This window comes from Prionailurus bengalensis, chromosome E4 (genome assembly GCF_016509475.1).
Source record: "Prionailurus bengalensis isolate Pbe53 chromosome E4, Fcat_Pben_1.1_paternal_pri, whole genome shotgun sequence".
Lineage (NCBI taxonomy): Eukaryota > Metazoa > Chordata > Mammalia > Carnivora > Felidae > Prionailurus > Prionailurus bengalensis.
In genome coordinates, this window is record NC_057360.1 from 41,267,217 (window position 1) to 41,288,145 (window position 20,929).

At 41.4% G+C, this 20,929-nt stretch overlaps 1 protein-coding gene across 4 annotated transcripts in view; it reads right to left on the bottom strand.

Moving 5' to 3' along the window:
• Positions 1-4,527: 4,527 nt before the first annotated feature.
• The window catches only part of LOC122476545 (alpha-1,3-mannosyl-glycoprotein 4-beta-N-acetylglucosaminyltransferase-like protein MGAT4E), a 31,740-nt gene continuing 15,338 nt past the window's right edge, over positions 4,528-20,929 (bottom strand). For 3 of the 4 annotated variants that reach the window (XM_043569373.1, XM_043569375.1, XM_043569374.1), the window contains exons 3-6: positions 8,931-8,994; positions 8,166-8,295; positions 7,059-7,218; positions 4,528-5,761 (exon numbers count right to left, since the gene is read on the bottom strand). In XM_043569373.1, coding sequence (XP_043425308.1) covers positions 4,557-5,761; positions 7,059-7,218; positions 8,166-8,273 — 1,473 coding nt within the window. In that variant the 5' untranslated portion in view covers positions 8,274-8,295; positions 8,931-8,994 and the 3' untranslated portion in view covers positions 4,528-4,556. The remainder of the gene's footprint in view (positions 5,762-7,058; positions 7,219-8,165; positions 8,296-8,930; positions 8,995-20,929) is intronic. The other variant, XM_043569376.1, reaches the window with a different exon arrangement.

Genomic DNA, 20,929 nt, shown 5'->3' on the forward strand with positions numbered 1-20,929 from the left:
ATTATTTAACATGGTATTGGAAATCCTTGCCCAGCAGTTGGCAACCTTTTTCGGTTTGGGTTGAATAATAACTATTTTAGGACATACAGTCTGTGTTGCAATTATTCTACTGTGCTGTTGTAGCATGAAAGCAGTCATAGGTAATGCATGAATGAATGAAAGTGACTATGTTCCATTAAAACTTTATTTACAAAAACTGGCTGGGGTGCCTGGGTGGTTCGGTCAGTTAAGTGTCTGACTCTTGATTTCAGCCCAGGTGGTGATCCCAGGGTCGTGGGATTGAGCCTTGTGTCGGGCTTTGTGCTGACTGAACGTGAAGCCTGCTTAGGAGTCTCTCTCTCGGGGCGCCTGGGTGGCGCAGTTGGTTAAGCGTCCGACTTCAGCCAGGTCACGATCTCGCGGTCCGGGAGTTTGAGCCCTGCGTCGGGCTCTGGGCTGATGGCTCGGAGCCTGGAGCCTGTTTCCGATTCTGTGTCTCCCTCTCTCTCTGCCCCTCCCCCGTTCATGCTCTGTCTCTCTCTGTCCCAAAAATAAATAAACGTTGAAAAAAAAAAAAAAAAAAGAGTCTCTCTCTCTCTCTCTCTCTCTCTCTCTCTTACTCCCTCTGCCCTTCTCCCCCCAGCTTGAGCACTCTCTGTCTCTGTCTCTCTCTCTCTCTCTCTAAATAACAAATAAATAACCAAAACAAAAAGAAAAACTTTATTTACAGAAACAGGTAATAGGAAATATTTGGCATGTAGGCCATAGTTTGCTAATCTCTGTTCCAGCCAGTGCAACAAGGTAAGAAGAACAGGTGAGGAATAAGAACAGAAAGTGACAAAATAGTCATTACTGGCATATAGTGCACGAGAGTTCAAGAGAATCAATGAGCTCACTATTATAAATAACAAGAAAATTCAAGATGATTTCTGGATACAAGATCAAACTAAAATATTAAATTGTCCACTACATTATAATTGATGAATATAAAATAAAATATTATAGTAATAGTTTAATATATTAATATCATTATAATATGTAATATATAATATATATTACATATTATATTACATATAATAATATATAATATATGTTATATATAATATAGTATATATAACATATATAAAATATATTGTATAATATATCAATTATAATATAATATATTATATTATATATTATACAATACTATAATATACTATATAGTATATATGTTATATATACACTATATTATATATAATATTATATAACATATAATATAATATATATTAATGATATATATATAATATATTAAACATAAGTATTATATTATTATAATAATTATCATATAATATAATAATAGTAATATTATTATAATATTATGATATAACAATATAATAATATACCATAATATATATTATATTATATATAATATCATTAATATATAACATATACTATATTAATATAATATTAATATATTAATAGCAACAGAAAATATGGACTATGTAGGAATAAATGTAATGAAGGAGGTGCAAGGCCCTGATGAGAAAATTTCCAAACTTCCTAAAAAGGCATATAAAAAATTCTTTCCCATTTCAGTGGAGGGCAGCTCCATCTTTCCAGTCATTTGGTCAAACACTTTGGAGTTATTCTTACTGTTTTCTCAAACCCTAAAACCAATCATTCAGGAAATTCTCTTGGATCAATTTTCAAAATACAGTAAAAACTTGGTTTGTGAGCATAATTCGTCCGGAAAACACGCTCGTAATCCAAAGCACTTGTGCATCAAAGCGAATTTTAAGAACCATTGGCTCAGTTGTGATCATGTGACCTTTGGCATCACGTACGACTCGTATGGCAAGGCATCGCTCAGTTTATCAAGTTAAAATTTATTAGAAATGTTTGCTCATCTTGCGGAACACTCGCAGAACAAGTCACTCGCAGTCCAAGGTTTTACTGTACGTTAAAAATATACCTGTTTCCGATTCTGTGTCTCCCTCTCTCTCTGCCCCTCCCCCGTTCATGCTCTGTCTCTTTCTGTCCCAAAAATAAATAAACGTTAAAAAAAAAAAAATATGACCACTTCCACTGCCACCACTCTGGTCTAAACCATCTTGTGCCTGCAGAAGCATCCTAATGAACCCAGTCTCCACTCTTGTTTCTCTATAATCTATTTGCTACATAGCAGCCAGAGTAATTTTTACAACTTCGGTCAGATCATGTCACTCTTTTACTCAAACCGCCGCAATCTCTTCTGCCTCACACTTATTTATTCTGTTCATTGCCTCTCCCACTTTAGTATATGTGCCCCAACGGCGGAGCCATCTTGGTCTGCTTACCGACGCGTCCTGAGTGCCTACAACAGTGCAAGCAATACAAGAGATAACGGCTAGCTCCAGGGAAAACTTACACATGAAAGAAAATATAATCACGGATCGCTACTGTAAAATCAAGCCATCAAGCAATCCCTGAGCACAGTGTAGCTGCTAGGCTGTCTTGCCACACTTCCATAAATCCAGTTGCTAAGGAAACAAAGACGCCGTTATTACCCATGACACGGCAGGTAGCCTGGACTTCATGCTGCGATAATTCTCTTTGCTCCCTGCCCCCAGTTCTTCTTGGGAAGAACAGTGGATCTGTGTCACACCTGAGAAATGCTAATCTTAGGAAACTCTCAATCTTATAAGGGGACTGCTAGCAAACCTGACCAAACTTTGCCCCTCAGGGAGAGGTTATCTTTATTATCCTGCTGAGGAAACATCTTCTCGGAGGACAGAAGGTCTCTGCAGTGTCTCTGGAGTACTACATCTCTAAATCTCTCCAGAGAGAGAGAGAGAGAGAGAGAGAGAGAGAGAGAGTTACTGTCTTTTAAAACAAATCTGCCCTCTGCGGTGGTAGAAGACACTAGCTCTAGGTTCTAAGCCTGTTTGCTGTACAAACATCCTTGAAAAGAGAGCCAGGGTTGTGTAGAAATGCCTTGGACAATTGCCTGCCACCGACTTGTTCAGCAGTGAATACTTGACAAAAGCATGAGAATGTGATCATCAAGAAAACTCTATTGGAAGAATGGGGGAAGGAGAAGGGCCTATTTGTGGAGTAGCATAAAAGGGCTAATCCCTTGGCTGTTATGGCAAGGAATTGTATACAAAACTAGTCAAAAAATGGTAGTGTAAGTATATGGTGATACGGACTCAAACAAACACCGGAAGAACACTTAAGAGAGCTGAAAGTAGTTATGTCACATTGCACTTGCTTGGTTTCCCTCCTACCTCTATAGCGACCCTTTCCCACTGACCCTTGGTGCCTCCCCTTCATCGACTCCACGTCTTCGTGTTGAAATGATCCAGGGCTCCGTCCTTGGAAACCTCGTGGCTTTATATGCTGACAAATTTCAAAATTTGCAACGAGGAGGTCATTAGCAATCTTGACAAAGAGCACCTTTGGTTGGGTGTAGGCACAAAATCCTGACTGGAGAGGGTTTGAGAAATTCACAGATTTATAAAGAATGGATCTTTCTATTACAAATCCCAAGTAAAGCCTGATATTTAACAAAAGACACGCAGTTCAAATGTAAAGAATCGTAAAAAGTTACAAGAAATCCTAGCAGAAATTCCTTAAAACCTCACACTCATAAATTTTGTTTTTTATACACATTTTTCTAGATAGATTTTACGCATGTCGTGACTTACTTACTGAACTAGTGGTTTTGCCTTTCGTGGATAAAACATTTTTTGTTTGCTCCTTCTGCTATGTGATAATTCTATTTTCTCCTTACGTGATTTGGACAATTTCGTCCAAAAATTTTGAAAAACTATTTAAAAGTTGTGACATCCTGTCATGTATGCTGCTGCTGATTCATTGAAAAGCTGGTTTCTCAACATCGGCGCTATTGACATTTTGGGTGGGATATGTCTGTGTGGTCGGGGCTGTTCTGTCTGTTGCGGTTTGCTTAGCAGCATCCTCGGCCTCTTTGTACGAGATGTCAGTCGCGTCCCCCCGTTGTGACAACCGGGAATATCTCCAGACATTGCCAAATGTCCCCCCTTGGAGGGGGGGGGTGAGGCCAAATCCCTCCAGGTGGAGGACCACGGTTGTAGAGAGGGTCAGAGAACAATGGAATTCAGGGAGGCTGGGAAGAAGGTACATATACAGTGAGGGTAGAGACAGATTGCAAGTGAAAAGATGGGGAAAAAAAACTAAAAAAAAAAAAAGTTAGATGCTCAACTGACTGAGCCACCCAGGCACCCCTCTAGTGTAATTTTTTTAATGTCTATTTTTATTTTTGAGAGAGAGGGAGGGTGTGGGGCAGAGAGAGAGAGAGAGAGAGGAGGACAGAGAATCCGAAGTGGGTGCCGTGCTGACAGCAGAGAGCCTGGCACAGGGTCAAACTCATGAACTGAACCGTGAGATCATGACCTGAACCTAAGTTTGACACTTAACCAACTGAGTCACTCAGGCACCAACCCCCTCCCCCCCCCCCCCCCGCCCTTCTAGTGTAATTTTTAATAGTGTTTCCTTTCATTCTTAAAAGTGTCCCAGTTTGGATAATAAGTTACATGCTCATCCTACTCAGAAGGAGCAGGCCTTGATCAATTTCGGCTTTATTTCTGATCGGCCATGTCGATTCCATTCCCAAACCCCACCTTTCCAGAATTCCCATTGTAATAACTCTCCTCTTCCTCATGCTGAGTCCAGACTTTGATCTGCCTGATCAGGAGCCAAGACTCTTGAGAGGCTAGCACAAGCAGTCGTATACAACTCAACTCTTCCACAGAATCTTCTTCATAAAATACCCTCTGGTCTAAATTTCCTTCCACCAGTGGACCTAGAAGGGTATAGCGGGTGCAGCCTCTGGAATTCTCCAAGGGATCATAGCCCAGCTCCACTTGCCCCTGCCGTAGCCAATATAGCCCTTTTTTGTCAGAACCTGTCAGGACCTCTATCCGGATGACTTTTTGTGGCTTCTCCAAAATCACTGTCAGGTAGTTGCCTCTTACAGGATTGAGAGTAGAGTAGCACTCTTTGTTCAGAGTATAAGCGTATTGTGGAATACCATTCATTTCTGCCATCATGTCAGTGAGGACGCTGGCAACGGGGTTGTCTGGTTCACCAAACACCTTCTCCTTCTCCACAGGAAAGCATGTGTCCTCACACGCAGGATACTTGCCTATGTGGAAGAAGACTGAGGGACTGAAACGAATTGGAACACTCTGGGCCAAGAGAAGGCGGAATTCAGAGAGAAACAAGTAAATGGGAATATCCTTATGGAAAAGGAGAAAGAGAGAGGCCAGGCGGGAGAGGTCACTGGTGTGGAAAACTTTCCCAGAGAGGCTTAGGCTGGAGAACTCCAGGATCGCCCAAGGTAGTTCTTTCCAGGCTGATAATGCCCAATAGATGGTGGAAATAAATTTGGCAGTGCAGTAAACATAATCTTCCATCATCAGAAAGTATTCAGAGAGGTTGACAGCAAAGTTCATGAGGAGGGCATAATGGACTTTCTGCCTGGAATAATGCGCTTCACAGCGTGAGGTGCGACTAACATTATTCCTATCTCCTGGGAGAGGAGAGTCACCGAGACGACCGTGGATCACGAGCAGCTTCTGGGCCTCAATATGTGGTTTGAAGAGGTCTGAAATATTGGCAACTGTTCGTCTGAGCCATTCGGGGTCGGGATCTGACAGGTGGACCAGCACCACGATACAATTCAGCTCGTGTTCTGAGGAAGCTTGGAACAGGGACCACAGAGTGTCCAAGAGGTAGCTCCCATTAGGGTGTTGCTCTGAGGAAATCCCTATGGTCAGCAGTTCTAGGGGTGGAGGGAGACAAGGGAGACTTTAGCTCTTCAAGATGGGGGAAAGGTTCCTAGGACTTCCTCTCAGGTCTCCCCTTAATGCCACACCTGTGACAAATTCATATTTCCCTTCCTTGGGAGAGTGTGGTCCAGAGGTGAGGATAATCTCTGGTTGGAAGTTGCCAAGTGGTTTTATTTGATCACAACTTTAAAAGGCTATCGGTGGAAACTTTATGAAAAACAAGCTTCTCTCTGATGGGGGAGGCTGCCATGTACCAAAGGTAAATTTGCTGGCTTGGCCAGTTGGCCAGGCCTTGACCTCGGAGTTATCTCAGCTACCTTGGATCAACCAGACCCCGATTGGAGGATCTCCAGGGACTCATGTAAACCCAAGGGTTCTGGCACCCTAGTGCGCAGCTAGTCAACATTCACCCTCCCCTTTCTCCCTCTGCTCAGTGCTTTTTTTTTTTTTTATTTTTTTCAACGTTTATTTATTTTTGGGACAGAGAGAGACAGAGCATGAACGGGGGAGGGGCAGAGAGAGAGGGAGACACAGAATCGGAAACAGGCTCCAGGCTCTGAGCCATCAGCCCAGAGCCCGACGCGGGGCTCGAACTCACGGACCGTGAGATCGTGACCTGGCTGAAGTCGGATGCTTAACCGACTGCGCCACCCAGGTGCCCCTCTGCTCAGTGCTTTTGACCATAGCTCCCTCCGGGTCCTCTCTCATCATGTCTTCCCCTCCCTGGGGAGCTATGAATGAGCTTCGCTATGGGGTGGCTCCTTAACGGGTCACTATGGACTTCTCAACTTGTTAGTCATTCAAGGGGGTGGCCAGTGGGAAGAAAGTACACTCAGAATTATGATCTACAGCACATTTCAGAGCTTGGTCCTCCCTCAGAGCAACCTGCTTCTCCACCAGACACGAGCTCACGTTCCCTTTTTACCCACCTTCCTTTTTCTTTTCTTTTCTTTTTTTTTTTTTAAGTTTATTTATTTTGAGAGAGAGACAGACAGACAGGGAGAGAGGGAGAGAGAGAGAGACAGAGAGAGACAGAGAGACAGAGAGCATCCCAAGCAGGCTCTGCACTGTCAGTGCAGAGCCTGATGCAGGACTCAATCCCATGAACTGTGAGATCGTGACCTGAGCCGAAATCAAGAGTTGGAAGCACAACTGACTAAGCCACCCAGGCGCCCCTCCCGTCCCCTGCCCCCCCCCCCCCCCCCCCCCCCCCCGGCAATCTTCCTTTTTCTTGTTGGAATACCTTGTCTGACTTTCTCCTAGTCTCACCACTCCCTCCCCTATACTCACTCTTTTCCTGGGGAGGGGACCCAGCCAGCAATTTGTACTTGGCCTGTTGGAGTAAAGGGGAGGCTTTCTGCATGTCCTTGAAGTTCTCTAGATGGTTTCTGCTCTTAGAGATCATTTGGTCCTGATTGAGCTGCCACAGTATTTTCTTCTTTTCCTCCTGCTGAGGATAAGATGAGCATCAGCCCTGATATTCATCCCTAGACTCCTGGAGGCAAATAAGGGGGCAGATCCCCCTTTTAGGACAGGCGGGGCAAGCCCCAGGATCTGGTCACCGGGAGCCCAAGTGTTAGGACTCAGCTGACTGTTATCCCTACCTCGCCATGTGAACACACAGGACTTTCCAGAAGGAGTGGTGGGCCCTGGAGTCAGATAGGAAGTAAGAATGCCTATAGGAAGATCATAGGCTTATGCAGAGTAAGGACTTGCCTGCCCTACCCTGCCCCACATCTAATTTCTCCTACCATTATCAGGCTGGCAAAAAGTCCTCTAACTTGGCTTAGACTGTGGCAGGTGCTGAAGACCAATGCCTGGTCCTGTCCTTCACGAAGTTATCCACAGTGCCTCAACTCCACTCTGACAATGCACACATTTCTGAACCATTTCCCCACATCACTTATGTTTTTCTCTAGATGGTTTGAGGCATTAAGGAAAAACGTAGACTTCCAAAACCTGAGCATTTGGTTTTCTCTGCTTGCAGCTGTTGTACATGTGGGAGAAGTTATTTTAGGGCTTTGTGTCTCAATCGCTTCGTAAGAGAAATGGGACGAATAACATCTCTCACGCGAGACTCTGGTGAGGAAAGTGGCCAGCACCCAGGCAGTCCTCATCACATGCAGGTCCTGCCAGTCAGCCTGGTTTTCTAGAAGTATCTGTGCATTGCTCTCTCTGCACTTAAACTGCCCTCTCTTCCTCCTTGCCTTTATTCAAGTCTTCTCCATCTTTCAAGGCTGGCTCAATATTTATCTTTTCTCTGACACTCTCCTGATTCTTCAAGTGCCCTCTTCTTAGAACTTCTATGATGATAACTAGAGAGTTTGGATAACTGGAAACCCATCCCCTCCCACCGAAGGATTGACAAACAGTCCAGTCTCAGCCTCTGGTTCTTACCAATGATAAGTTATATGTAAGATGCTCTTCATTATTCTCTTGGAGGAAGAAGCTCAGGAAGATTAAGGACACAACAACTATGATATATTTCCACAGGCAATGACGCATGGTGCTGGGGCCTGGAGGAGCTCTGCAAAGAAATGTGAGCGGGATATGAATCTTAAGTGCTTCCAGCTTACAGAAGCAGAAGGATGTCCTCCTCCTACCAGGAAGCCTCCCACATCCTTTCCCCCTTCCCTCCGCCTGGACACCACTGCCGAATTATTGCCATAGTCTTTTCTCCACGCACTTCAACCCTCCCTCCTACTTGTAGCCATCTATGGAGAGACAAAGGTCAAGGAGTTTGATTCTCTTCCACTTCTACCATCTTCACCTCCTGTCTGGGTTTCCAGGTAAAATTGGAGGAGCTTCTTTTGTTTATCCACTCTTGGAGTAGAGACCCAACCACAGCGGACGCGTTGCCAAGAAGAGGAAATCAAGGGTTAGGCATTAATCATATTTTTCCCTAAACTCTGAATTCAAGTCAAAGACTCTACTTGGATGTTATTGATCAATAAATAACTTTATTATTGTCTTGTCTGTTAGGTCCCTGTTTACTTTTGTGCCTGATCATTTCCAGGATTACGTTAGGCAGATTATGATGTTGGTCAACTCAGAGGGACCAAGAGAAACTCTTGTTGGTATATCTTCCCCCCCATCCTGGACTGGTAAGTAGGTTGGAAACTAAAAGTGACCGGAAATTTCTAATCACGTGAAAGTCTTTACCATGTTTGGAGTGCTATGTCCTTCAGAGTCTTTTGTTTAACAGAAGATGAGGGCTGGAATTTCTCTGAAATCAAAGAGAAAAAACTTTAATATTTTTATGCATGCAGGATAGGGTCCCAGAGTGGCTCTTCTGAGGTAGCAGAAACTAGTCACCCCTCCCAGGAAACCCTGCTTGACAACCATTGTCCACCCTGAATGGGGGGCTGGTTACCACTCCAGCCTCACATTGAGCACCTGTTTCTGGATAAGGTGAGGCTGAAGATAAAAAAAAATTTTTTTTAACATTTATTCATTTCAGAGAGACAGAGAGAGAGAGACAGAGCATGAGCAGGGGAGGGGCAGAGAGAGAGAGAGGGAGACACAGAATCAGAAGCAGGGTCCAGGCTCCGAGCTCTCAGCCCAGGGCCAAACGCGGGGCTTGAACTCATGAACCATGAGATCATGAACTGAGCCAAAGTCAGACATTTAGCCGACAGCCATCCAGGTGCTCCCAAATGCAACTGATTTTTGTGTGTTGACTTTGTATCCTGCTTTTTAACTGAAATAGTTTATTAGTTCCGACAGATTTTGTTTACTTGTGAGGAATCTTTAGTATTTTCTACCTGTAAGAAATATCACCTGCAAACAGAAAATTTTACTTCTCCCTTTCCAATTTTGGATGTCTTTTATTTCTTTCTCTTGCCTAAGTGCTCTTGCTAGAACTTCCAATAGTATGTTGAGTAGAAGTGATGAGGTGTAAGCATTTTTAGCTATAAACTTTCCCCTTAGAGTCACTTTCAATGTGTCCCATAAATTTTGGTATATTGTTTTTTTAAATTTTCATTCATTTAAATATTTTCTAATTTCCTTTGTGATTTCTTTTTTGATCCATAGATTAAAAGTGTGTTATTTAGGGGACCCTGGATGGCTCAGTCGGTTAAGCATGTGACTCTTGATTTCAGCTCAGGTCATGGTCTCGTGGTTCTTGGGATCAACCCCCTTGTTGGCCTTGTGCTGACAGCGCAGAGCCTGCTTGGGATTCTCTCTCTCCTTCTCTCTCTCTTTTTTAAAAAAATTTATTTTCAATGTTTATTTATTTTTGAGAGACAGAGACAGAGTGTGAGCGGGGGAGGGGCAGAGAGAGAAGGAGACACAGAATCCGAAGCAGGATCCAGGCTCTGAGCTGTCAGCACAGAGACAGATGTGGGGCTTGAACTCATGAACCATGAGATCATGACCTGAGCTGAGGTCGGACACTTAACCGACTGAGCCACCCAGGTGCCCCTCTCTCTCCTCTCTTTGCCCTTCTCCCTCCTCACATGTGGTCTCTCTCAAAAAAAAAAAAAAAAAAAAAAAGTTTTTTTAAGTGTGCTATTTAATTCCCCCAATTTTGTGAAATGTCCAGTTTTCCTTTTATTATTGATTGCTAACTTTATCCTATTTTGGTAAAAGAACATACTTTGAACGATATCTATTTTTTTTTTTTTTTTTTTTTTTTTTTACAAAATGCATTGAAGCTTAATCTGTGGCCTGACATATGGCATATCCTGCGATATATGCACTTGAGAAGAATGTGTATTCTCTTGTTGGGTAAAGTGCTCTGAAATGCCTGCTAAATCTAGTTGGTTTATTGTGCAGTTTAAGTCCTCTATTTCCTTATTTATTTTATGTTTGGTTGTCCTGTTCATCATTGTCAGTAGCGTACTGAATTGTTTAAATATTATTGTATTTCTCCCTTTAATTCCATCCGTTTTTGCTGCTTATATTTTGAGACTTGCTATTAGGTATGTAAGTGTTCATGACTGTTGTATCTCTTTGCTGTGTTGAACACTTATTAACGAACACTTATAGTGTCCTTCTTTGTCCCTTGTAAACTTTTTTGATTTAATGTCTACTTTGTTTGTTATTAGTTCAGCTACCCCTTCTCTTTTGCTTACTATACGCATGGAATTTTTCCCCCATCTTTTCACTTGCAATCTGTTAGTTTCTTCGGATTTAAAGTGAATCTTCCATAGACAGCACATAGTTGGATCCGATTTATAAGTCAATTCTGCCAATCTCTGGATTGGAGAGCTTAATCAGTTTGCATTTAAAGTAATTACTCCTAAGGAGACTCTTACTTCTGACATTTTGCTGTGTGTTTTTTATGGTATTTTTGTCCCTTATTTCCTGTATTACCATCTACTTTTGTGTCCAGTTGGATTTTTTTAATAGCAAAATGTTTTAATTAGCTTCTCATTTCCTTTTGTGTATATTTGATAGGTCTTTTCTTTGTGGTTGCCATGGGGGATTATACTTAACACCCTAAACTTATAACTCTTTAATTTGAATTTATACTCGTTTAACTTCAGTAACACAGAAACTGCTCCTTTACAGTTCCACTCTCCCCGCTTTTGGTTGTTTTTGTCACAAAATTACATCTTTATACATTGTGTGCCGTGAACTAAGACTTCTTTTAAAAAAATTTTTTTTTAATGTTTATTTATTTATTTTTTTTTTAATTTTTTTTCAACGTTTATTTATTTTTGGGACAGAGAGAGACAGAGCATGAACGGGGGAGGGGCAGAGAGAGAGGGAGACACAGAATCGGAAACAGGCTCCAGGCTCTGAGCCATCAGCCCAGAGCCCGACGCGGGGCTCAAACTCACGGACCGCAAGATCGTGACCTGGCTGAAGTCGGACGCTTAACCGACTGCGCCACCCAGGCGCCCCCCTAATACTTCTTTTTAAATGCACTACTCTCTAATAGAAGTTAGCTACTTCTAGTTACCTACTAGTTATCTAGTAGAAGATAAGATTTAGAGCTACAAACCAAAGTTAAAGTCATACTAGCTTTTACACTAATAGTTTTTCTTTAAATATATTAGTCTCTTAAGTCGTGTAGAAGACAAAAAGTATAATGAAAAACCATTGTTACAATAATACTAGCTTTCATAATTGCCTGTATATTTACCTTTATTGAGATCTTTATTTCTCCATATGGCTTTGAGTTACTGTCTCATGTTCTTTCATTTCAGGCTCAATGCTTCCTTGAGCATTTCCTGTGGGGCAGGTCCATTGGTTATAGATTCCTTTGGCTTTTATCTAGTAATATCTTAATTCCTCCCTCCTTTTTGGACAGTTTTGCTGGATAATGGATTCTTCATTGACAATTGTTTTCCTTTTAGTACTTTGAACATGTTGGCCCACTGTCTTCTTGCCCCCAAAAGATTCTGATTAGAAAGGTGTTAATAATTTTATTGAGGATTGCATGTATGTGGTGATTTGCTTCTCTCTTGCTGCTTTCAAGATTCTCTCTCTGGTTTTGACTTTTGAAAGTTTGATTATAATGTGTTTTGGTGTGAGTCTTTTTGAGGTCATCTTACTTGGAGTTTCGAACTTCTTGGATGTTTATAGCCATCAAGCTTGAGATGATTTCAGCCATTATTTCTTCAAATATCCTCTCTGCTCTTTTCTGTCTCTTCTTCTGAGTCTCCCACAGTGCTTATGTTGGTCTGCTTTCTGAGCTGAGATATCCATTTGCTGCCCTCAGACATCGACATGCCTGGTTCTCAGGCCTTTGGACTCAGACTGTGATTACATCATCAACTACTCTGGTTCCTGGGCCTTCGAGTTTGGACTGGAACCACACCACTAGCTTTCCTGACCCTCCAGTTTGTAGACAGCAAGTTATTGAATTCTCAACCTCCACTCCATAACTGTATGAGCTAATCTCTCATAATAATCTCTCTCTCTCTCTCTCTCTCTCTCTCTCTCTCTCTCTTCTCTCTCTCTCTCTCTCCCTCTCTCTCTCTCTTCTCTTATTGACTTTGTTTCTCTGGAGAACCCAGACTAACACAGGCACTTATTATGGATCTAAGGTTATTAATGCAATCAAGTCAGATCCAGGAGATAATCTCCCTTTCTGACCTTTCTGACTTCCATTCCCTCAAGGCTTTTGACAACACATACACACATTTTCATATATATAAAAGTTTCAACCACAACACGTCAAAGTCCTCACCTTTACTGGATGTGTAGTTCTGAGGCTTTTTTTGGGGGGGTGGTGCAGAAGAACTCAGCTTCACAACTCCTGAGACTTCAAGGTTTTCTCCAAAGTCAAGAAGGAAATACAATATTTGTGGGAGCTAGATGAGGCCAGAATGTGCATCCTCTAAGGCAAGGCAAAGTTGGTCACTGCTTTCAGGTGACATTCTACCTACAACTATTGTCTTCTCTGAATGGGACCTGTTTACCTTTCCAACTTCACACGAAACACCAGCTCCTTGGTAAGGGTTGCAGGGAAATGGTAAGGAAGTTTTGACATCAGTGTCCTGGGATTCTGACCTAGATCCAGGACTGTGGACTGGGCCACATTTTTCTCCAAATAGGAATCATTTTTTATTGATATTTTCTCCAAATTCAAATCAATATATGTTTCATGTAAAACATTGGATCAATTACAAAAAAAAAGAATAAAAATTACTCAAAATCCCAATGGCAGGAGATAATCTTTGGTTAGCACCTGGTGAACATCTGGAATCAAAATGAGAAGAGCAGATTGGAATCTGGCTTTATGGCAACAGAGGTCAAGTCACTCGGAAGCTCCCCAAGAAAGTCCTTTGGGCAACATGACTTACCAAGTGTGGCAATCTCGTAGAGAGTTTAGGGAAGAAGTAAATCTATCTCCACAAATTTACCAATTTCAGTTTCCTTGGGTGATTTTCAATTCCCACTTATTCCAGACATGCTGTCTGTTTCCCTGAAAATCTCCTTCCACTTTATCTTGTCATCTTCCTTGTCATCATTAAGAATTAATGTCCCAAGTCTGTCTTTCCAACCTCCAGCTCCCCCCCCCCCCATTTTTGGATTGCTCTGAATAAAACATACACTTAGTCACTATCTAAGAAAAATTAATGCCAATAGAATACTATCACTTTTATAAGTCCAGGATTACAGTGTTCTCTTTTAAGAATATCTCTCCAAAAGAACTAGGTCTGCATTAAGAACCAGCTTTTATTTTGTGATGATGTTGCTTTGATAAAGCCATTTGCTTAAAAATGGGATTCCCTCTTTCCTTCCCCTCTTCTTCTTTTTTATTCAGCATCCCCATTCTTCCTTCCCCTCTTTTTTTTTTTTTGATTCAGCCTCCCCATTCTCTTGGCTTCTTAATCTATGTTATCCCCTTTATATTCTTTTGTTTCTTCTCCCTAGCCAAAGACCATTTTAAAAGAATGATGTTGAGGGGCACCTGGTTTGCTCAGTCTATACAGCATGCAACTCTTGATCTCAGGGTCATGTGCTTGAGCCACATGCTGGGTATATAGACTACTTAAAAAAAAAAAAAAGAAAGAAAAGATTATGTTAAGAATAATGGGCATAAGGAGCCACAGGCAGAGTGTTATCTCAGCAGGAGGAGGCTGTGGCCAAGGCCTGCTGTGTAGGTACAGACTAGGCATGGCTGTGGCCTGGGCCCACAATGCAGGCTCATGGGTGGCACCCCTGGAAGCCTCTTCAACATGCCCTCAATGCTGGTGGGGCTTTATGGGGCCTAGCAAGGGCTCAGGCCAAGGGCAAGGTAGGAGACTGGTAGGTACCACTGTCTTCCTTAGAAGAAGCAAAACACATCTATCTGCTCTGTTGCAGGACTGATGCTGTGGTTGGATATTTAGAGGACATTATCATCGACCAAGAGTTCTACGAGTCGCAGGGAAATTCCATGGACAAATACTATCAGGAATTTGAATACAGGAATTATAAAATTGCTTATGCTGCTTATATTTTAACAAAACATATTTACTTAGTAGAAAAGCATATGAAAGAACAGCTGCTGGAGCTTTCCTGGATTTAACTTGGTGACTTTCACATTACAGCCCACAAAGATGAAATGATTGGTAACGCATTTGACAGGCTGCTCCCGTTTATGGATTCTCTGTCTTTCAAAGAAATGTTTCTGAACTACAAAGCAGAAAAGGGAGGTACAGGAAACAACCAGTGGGTTAGTGGCTACTTCATGGTGAACATTATCTTTCTGTCATCCAGAGCACTGCAACACTAGCTTTCACCTCCAGCCAATGGGATTGCTTTGGACACTACAGCCCAATAGGTTGGGAGAGGCTAACAATGACAGAAGAATAGGTCTTAGGAAACCTGAATTTGTTTGTGCCTGCTCATTAATGTTAAGTATCAATGAATAATAAAACAAATCCAGAAGATTTCATGTTATTAAGACAATACTCCCAAATTGATAGGCAGATTTAATACAGTCCCCATCAAAATTCCAAGATAAAACAACTCCGTTTCTCTCTCTAGGCTACTCACAACATTTCACTTCTGACACCAGATGTATGGGTTTTTCCACAACAAGCAATTTAACTCAATTCTGATACTATCTACTTGGAGTTAATATCAGATCCTGCAGGTTAAGGGCTCAGTTCCACAAGACTGCTTCCCACTTCAGATGCCAACTGCAAGTTTGGGCCTCTGGTATTTCTGACCAATAGGCTATAAATTGGGGATTCTCACAATCCCATCTTTGGATTTGGTAATTTGCTAGAGTGGCTCACAGAATTCAGGGAAACACATTTGTCAGTTTCTTATATCATAAAGAATACAAATGAATACCCAGATGAAGAGGTACATAAGGCATGATCTGGAAGGGTCCCAAAGGTAGGAGCTTCAGTTCTTATAAAGTTGGAGTGTGCCACTCTCCTGGCATGTGGATGTATTCACCAACATGGAAGCTCTCCAAACCCCTTACTTTAGTGATTTTTATGGAGGCTTCATCATGTAGGCATGATCAATTATTAACTCCATCTCTAGCCCCACCTCCCTCCCTGGAGGATGGAGAGGGTGTAAGACTGAAAGTTCCAAGCTTCTAATCATGGCTTGGTCTTTCTGGTGACTAGCCCCCATCCAGGAGCCCATCAAGAGTTGGCTCATTAGAACAAAAGATACTCCTATCACTCAGGAGATTATAAATGTTTTGGGAGCTCTGTGTCAGGAATTGGGGGCATATCTATGTCTATGTCTATGTCTATGTCTATATCTATATCTATCTATATCATATCTATTACTATATACCCATATCTATATCTATATGATTTCACAATTCCAACTGTTTTTTTTCTTCTTCAAGAAATTGATGAGCTGATCCTAAAATTTACATGGAAATGTAAAGGACCCAGAATAACCAAAACAATCTGGAAAAAACCCATAAAACACCATCAGACAAAGTTAGGGGACTCACATTTCCTGATTTCAAAATTTAACTACAAAGCTACAGTAATTAAGACAGTGTGATCGTGGCATTAATGACACACAGATCAATGGAATAGAAGAAAGTTCAGAAATTGCCAAGATAATAAAATGGGAGAAAGAATAGTTTTTTTTTTCAACAAAGCGTGTTGAAACTGAATATCCATATGCAAAAGAATGAAGTTAGACTACTACTCCACAAAGACTGACTCAAAATAGATAAAGAACTAAGTTTATAAGACTCTTGGAAGAAAACATAGATATAAATCTTCATAATCTTGAATTAGGCAATAGTGTCTGAGACATGACAACAAAAATATAAGCAATCAAAGAAAAGTAATGAATTGGACTTCTTCAAAATTAAAAACCTTTGTGCTTCAATGGATACTAAGGAGAAAGTGAAAAAGACAAGCCACAGAATGAGAGAATATCTGCAAATCATATATCTGATAAAGGACTAGTATAAATTGTTACAATAAAAAATTGTTACAATAAAATGCCTATATATAAAATTGTTACAATAAAATGACAAACAACCCATTTATGAACGGGCAAAGTATTTGAATAGACATTTTACCAAAGTAGATATACAAATGGCTAATAAGCACATGAAAATATGCTCAATATCATTAGTCAATAGGGAAATGAAAATCAAAACCACAATGACATACTATGTCATACCTACTAGAATGGCCATAATAAAAAAGACAGACAATGACAAGTGTTGGTGAGGATGTGGAGAAGTTGGAACCCTCATACATTGTTGGTGGGAATGTAAACTGGTATGACTGTTTTGGAAAACAGTTTTACAGTTCCTCAAAAAGTTAAATATAAAGTTATTATATGACATGGCAATTCCACTCCAAGGTGTGTACCTAAGAGAAATGGAAATATATGTCCACACAAAAATTTGTACATGAATATTCAAATAAGCATTATTCGAAATAGCCTAAAAGTGGAACCAATCCAAATGTCCGTCAATTGATAAACAGATAAATAAAACATGATATTCCATACTATGGAATGTTAGTCAGACATTGAAAGGAATGGAGTGCTTACACATGCTATAGCATGTATGAACCTTGAAAACATCATGCTAGGTGAAAGAAGGCAGACATAAAAGGCCACATATTGTATGATTTCATTTATATGAAACATCCAGAATAGCAGATCTATGGAGACAGAAAGTAGATTACAGGTTGCTAGCAATTTGGGAGAGGGGGAATAGGGAAACTTGATAATGAAAACTGGGAGAAATAAGCCTGTAGTGGTCCCTCGGATCGATGTGATGCTTCAAACATAATATTGGAGGAAAAGATTAACTAGAACTGTACAATAAACAATACAGCTCTAAGAAAAACCTCTATTGAAATGTCTCTCTGGGGAGGCGGTTGATTTATGTTGCTGAAGCCAAGCAGCTGGGAATGCCTGGCCCGCTCAGGGTGGACAGCCACCTGCTTCTTTTGCTGGTACTTCTCCGCTTTCTCAGAGACCATGACCACCTGCTATGGGTCTAATCAGATTCTTTGTGCTTGCTCAACCATAGATTACTCCCGCTACGTGCTTAAACAAGTTCTGTTTTCCTCCTAAGAATACTCTTTAAACAGTATAATAAATTGTGATGTCTATTGATGATTGATGTGGTTTTCTCAATTAATATGAGAATGAGGAGTTGCTCGGGGCGACCGTCTTTCCAAACTGTCGTCCCCTGCTCCCTTTCTCTTGCAGCTGACTTCTTTATACCTCATTCTTCTCCCAAACGCCCTGAAGAAAATGGCATAAACCCACTGACTCAACCAAAGGAGGGACGTGGAGATTAGGCACACAGTGAAGCAAGGCTTTGATCAACTTTCTTGCAAGAGTGGGTGTCTGACGGGAAAGGCACACTCGGGGCAGTTACAGCAGACAATTTATCTCCTAGTGTGCAAGTCCCTCCCCTGATTCCTCATTGGCTGAGTAATACAGAGGTTACAGCCTTACCCAGACATCGCCTATGCCCATGTAAGGCAAAAGCGGTTTGACTGGTACAAATGTACATTTTCTGGGGTGAGGCAGAGACTTTCAGTCCCTCCTTTGGTGCATGCTCATTGCAAAGCCCATGAAAATAAGCCCGTGAAATGGAGAGGGGAGGAAGACCAGGAAGTGAAGTGTCTAAGAGTTTGGGACTCCATTATGGGGGGTGGTTCATATATATTTCCAATAGATTGTAAACCTACTGTTAACTAGACAGTGCAGCTTTTATTTGGTATTTCTGAAAACGAATCATCTCCCTTCTCACAGAACAGTTTCTTTTGGGGGGTGATTAAAATGTTCTGGAATTAGATACTGGTGATGGTTGCACAACTTTGTGAATATGCTAAAAAATACTGAATTGTACACTTTAAAAGGGTGATTTTTATGGTGTATGAATTGTATCTAAATTAAAAAAAAAACCCTAAGGGCCTGAAAACAAAATTACCTGACTCTTCAGGGACTGCTGTTTCTTCTAAAATATATTCTTATATTCAGTAACTCTAGTATTCCTCCCAGAGTAAATACCTGTCCCAGGTGTTTCTGAGTCAAGCTACTCCAGAGTACGTTGATGTTGAACATTCCACCTGGGACCCCCTTCCCTCAGCACACATACTGAACCCTCTCTTCCAAATACCAGAGACAGGATTTGCACAAATCTTTTGTGTGTTCACAGCTCTTTCACTTGGGCAAGCATTTCCGTTTTTCCGCCCCAGAGGCTCAGCTATGCGGTGATTTTGAGTGTTTGGGAGTGTTTCTCTAAGGTGTTACTCAAACTAGCTGCCCCTTCTTAAGTTTTATGAAGATCCTATTTTCTGCCCACCATTCTAAGACAGTCACAGCTGGTTTTGGCTGTAGGAATCATTTGAAAGAGATGTTCTTTGCCTAAAAGATAGATGTAAAACTCAACTCCTAGGCTTATGTGTGCAGTCCTTTTTCCTAAAAGGACCATATCTTCTGCTGATCCTGATGTAGTTCCACTGTTTGTACGAGAAACCTCTTTCTTAAAAAAGCACTATTTTTGAAAAGTATTTTTGATAAATATTCACGTTAACTTAGTGGGTTTAATCTTGGAATTTTAAATGATCACTTACTTAAGGACAAAATATTACATGTCGTGTGCTCTCTAGTTGTTAGTACGGTGAAGAAAAGGATAGTATATGTATTGGAGTTCCTAGTTTCCTGGGCACCCATAAATGGATGCTGCGTGCTGGAAGCAAACTAAACAGGCATCCTTTTCTTATGGCATGTTAGGTGTGTTTGTACAGGTTTGCTTAAAATCCTTTCTGCATAAATGAGTTCATTAGGTTTTCTTTTGGTGTGGGAGCAAGTTTGGTAAGAAGGCAACTGACTCTGTAAGCTACGAAATTCCACCTAAATCCTTCTTCCGTCAAAATCTGTCCTCCCATCATGCTATTCTACGGTCTTGTTTGGCATGAGTAAGAGGAGGTAGCAAACAGCTTTTCTAGTTGCCTATTTGGCTTTGGTTTAGTAAAATGTTTGGTATAATATTACCAGAAATATATATGTCAAACCTTTGAGGCTAGACCAGGCAATCCCAGTGAGCTCAGGTCACGGGAGGTGGATGAACCCAGGGGTGGAGAGCTGCTGGCACCAGAAAACCACAGGCAACTGCACCCACCTCACAAAACAACTCCTTGTTGCCACCCATCTCACCCCAGGACAAACAGCATTAGGGGGAGACATTCCTCCAATTGTAATTCATTAATCCCCCGGGATTTAGAAGAAGGTATAGGGAAGCAAGTTCCAGAATTTAGTTCCTACTTGCTTTGCTCATTCTCACAGGCATGGTGTTTTTGAGCTATCCTGACTTTACCTTTGAAAATACCAGAATGTATATGTAGAGAGCCCTTGGACTGCTTGAATGATAGGGGGAAGGTTAAGGGTAAAAGGAAGGAAAAACACATCCTTTAATGTAAAACATCCTTTTGAGAGCACTTGTTATGGAATTGGGTGGGGAATGAGCAGAAGAAAGAATCTCATACTCCAGGAGTTACAGTTGGAGGTCATAGGACATGGATGATGAACAAGACCTAGTAATCCAGCTGTCCATTCTTAGGCTCTCCATGTTCATTTCCCATCCCACACCCCAACTTGCATTACTGAACCAAGAAGAATTTATGCAGTTGTCCAGTGTTGGAGCAGTAACTGGAGAAGAGTGCCTCTCTGCTATGGGTAGAGTAGGAGTTAATGACAGTTTCCCCTCCAGGTGATGGTGACTCTTGGGGAGGCAGAGTTGAGCTACAAAGTTTAGCTATCCCTCTCCCCATGTGATTTTCTCTCCTGTGCCAGTCCTAGAGGAGACAGAATTTGGGGCTTCCACTGGGGCTTCATCCAGACAAATGAAAGCAAGATGAAACGGAATAAAATCCAATAGGGCTTGAAAGTCAAAGTTGGTTGCCCCTGCCAGGGAACACCCTTCTGACAGTCATTGCTCTGAATGGGGGTGGGGGATGAGTAGAACCTTCACCTTTATTCCAAGGGTGGGGGTTACTTGAAGGAAGGAAGCTCTGATACCCAGCATGTACACACTTTGGTGAATATGGTGGGTTTGTTTGCTCAGCAGCCAGTTCAATGTTTTTCTAAATATGCTTCCTTGTTCTGCAGAGGCTGGCAAGCTAAAACCTACATTTCTCAGATTCCTTAGTAGGTAATGTTCCAATATGATTTAGATTTAGATTTAGATTTCTGTATTTAGATGGACATGTATGAGATCTCACTGAGGTGAAAAAAACTTACATTTATAAAATGAG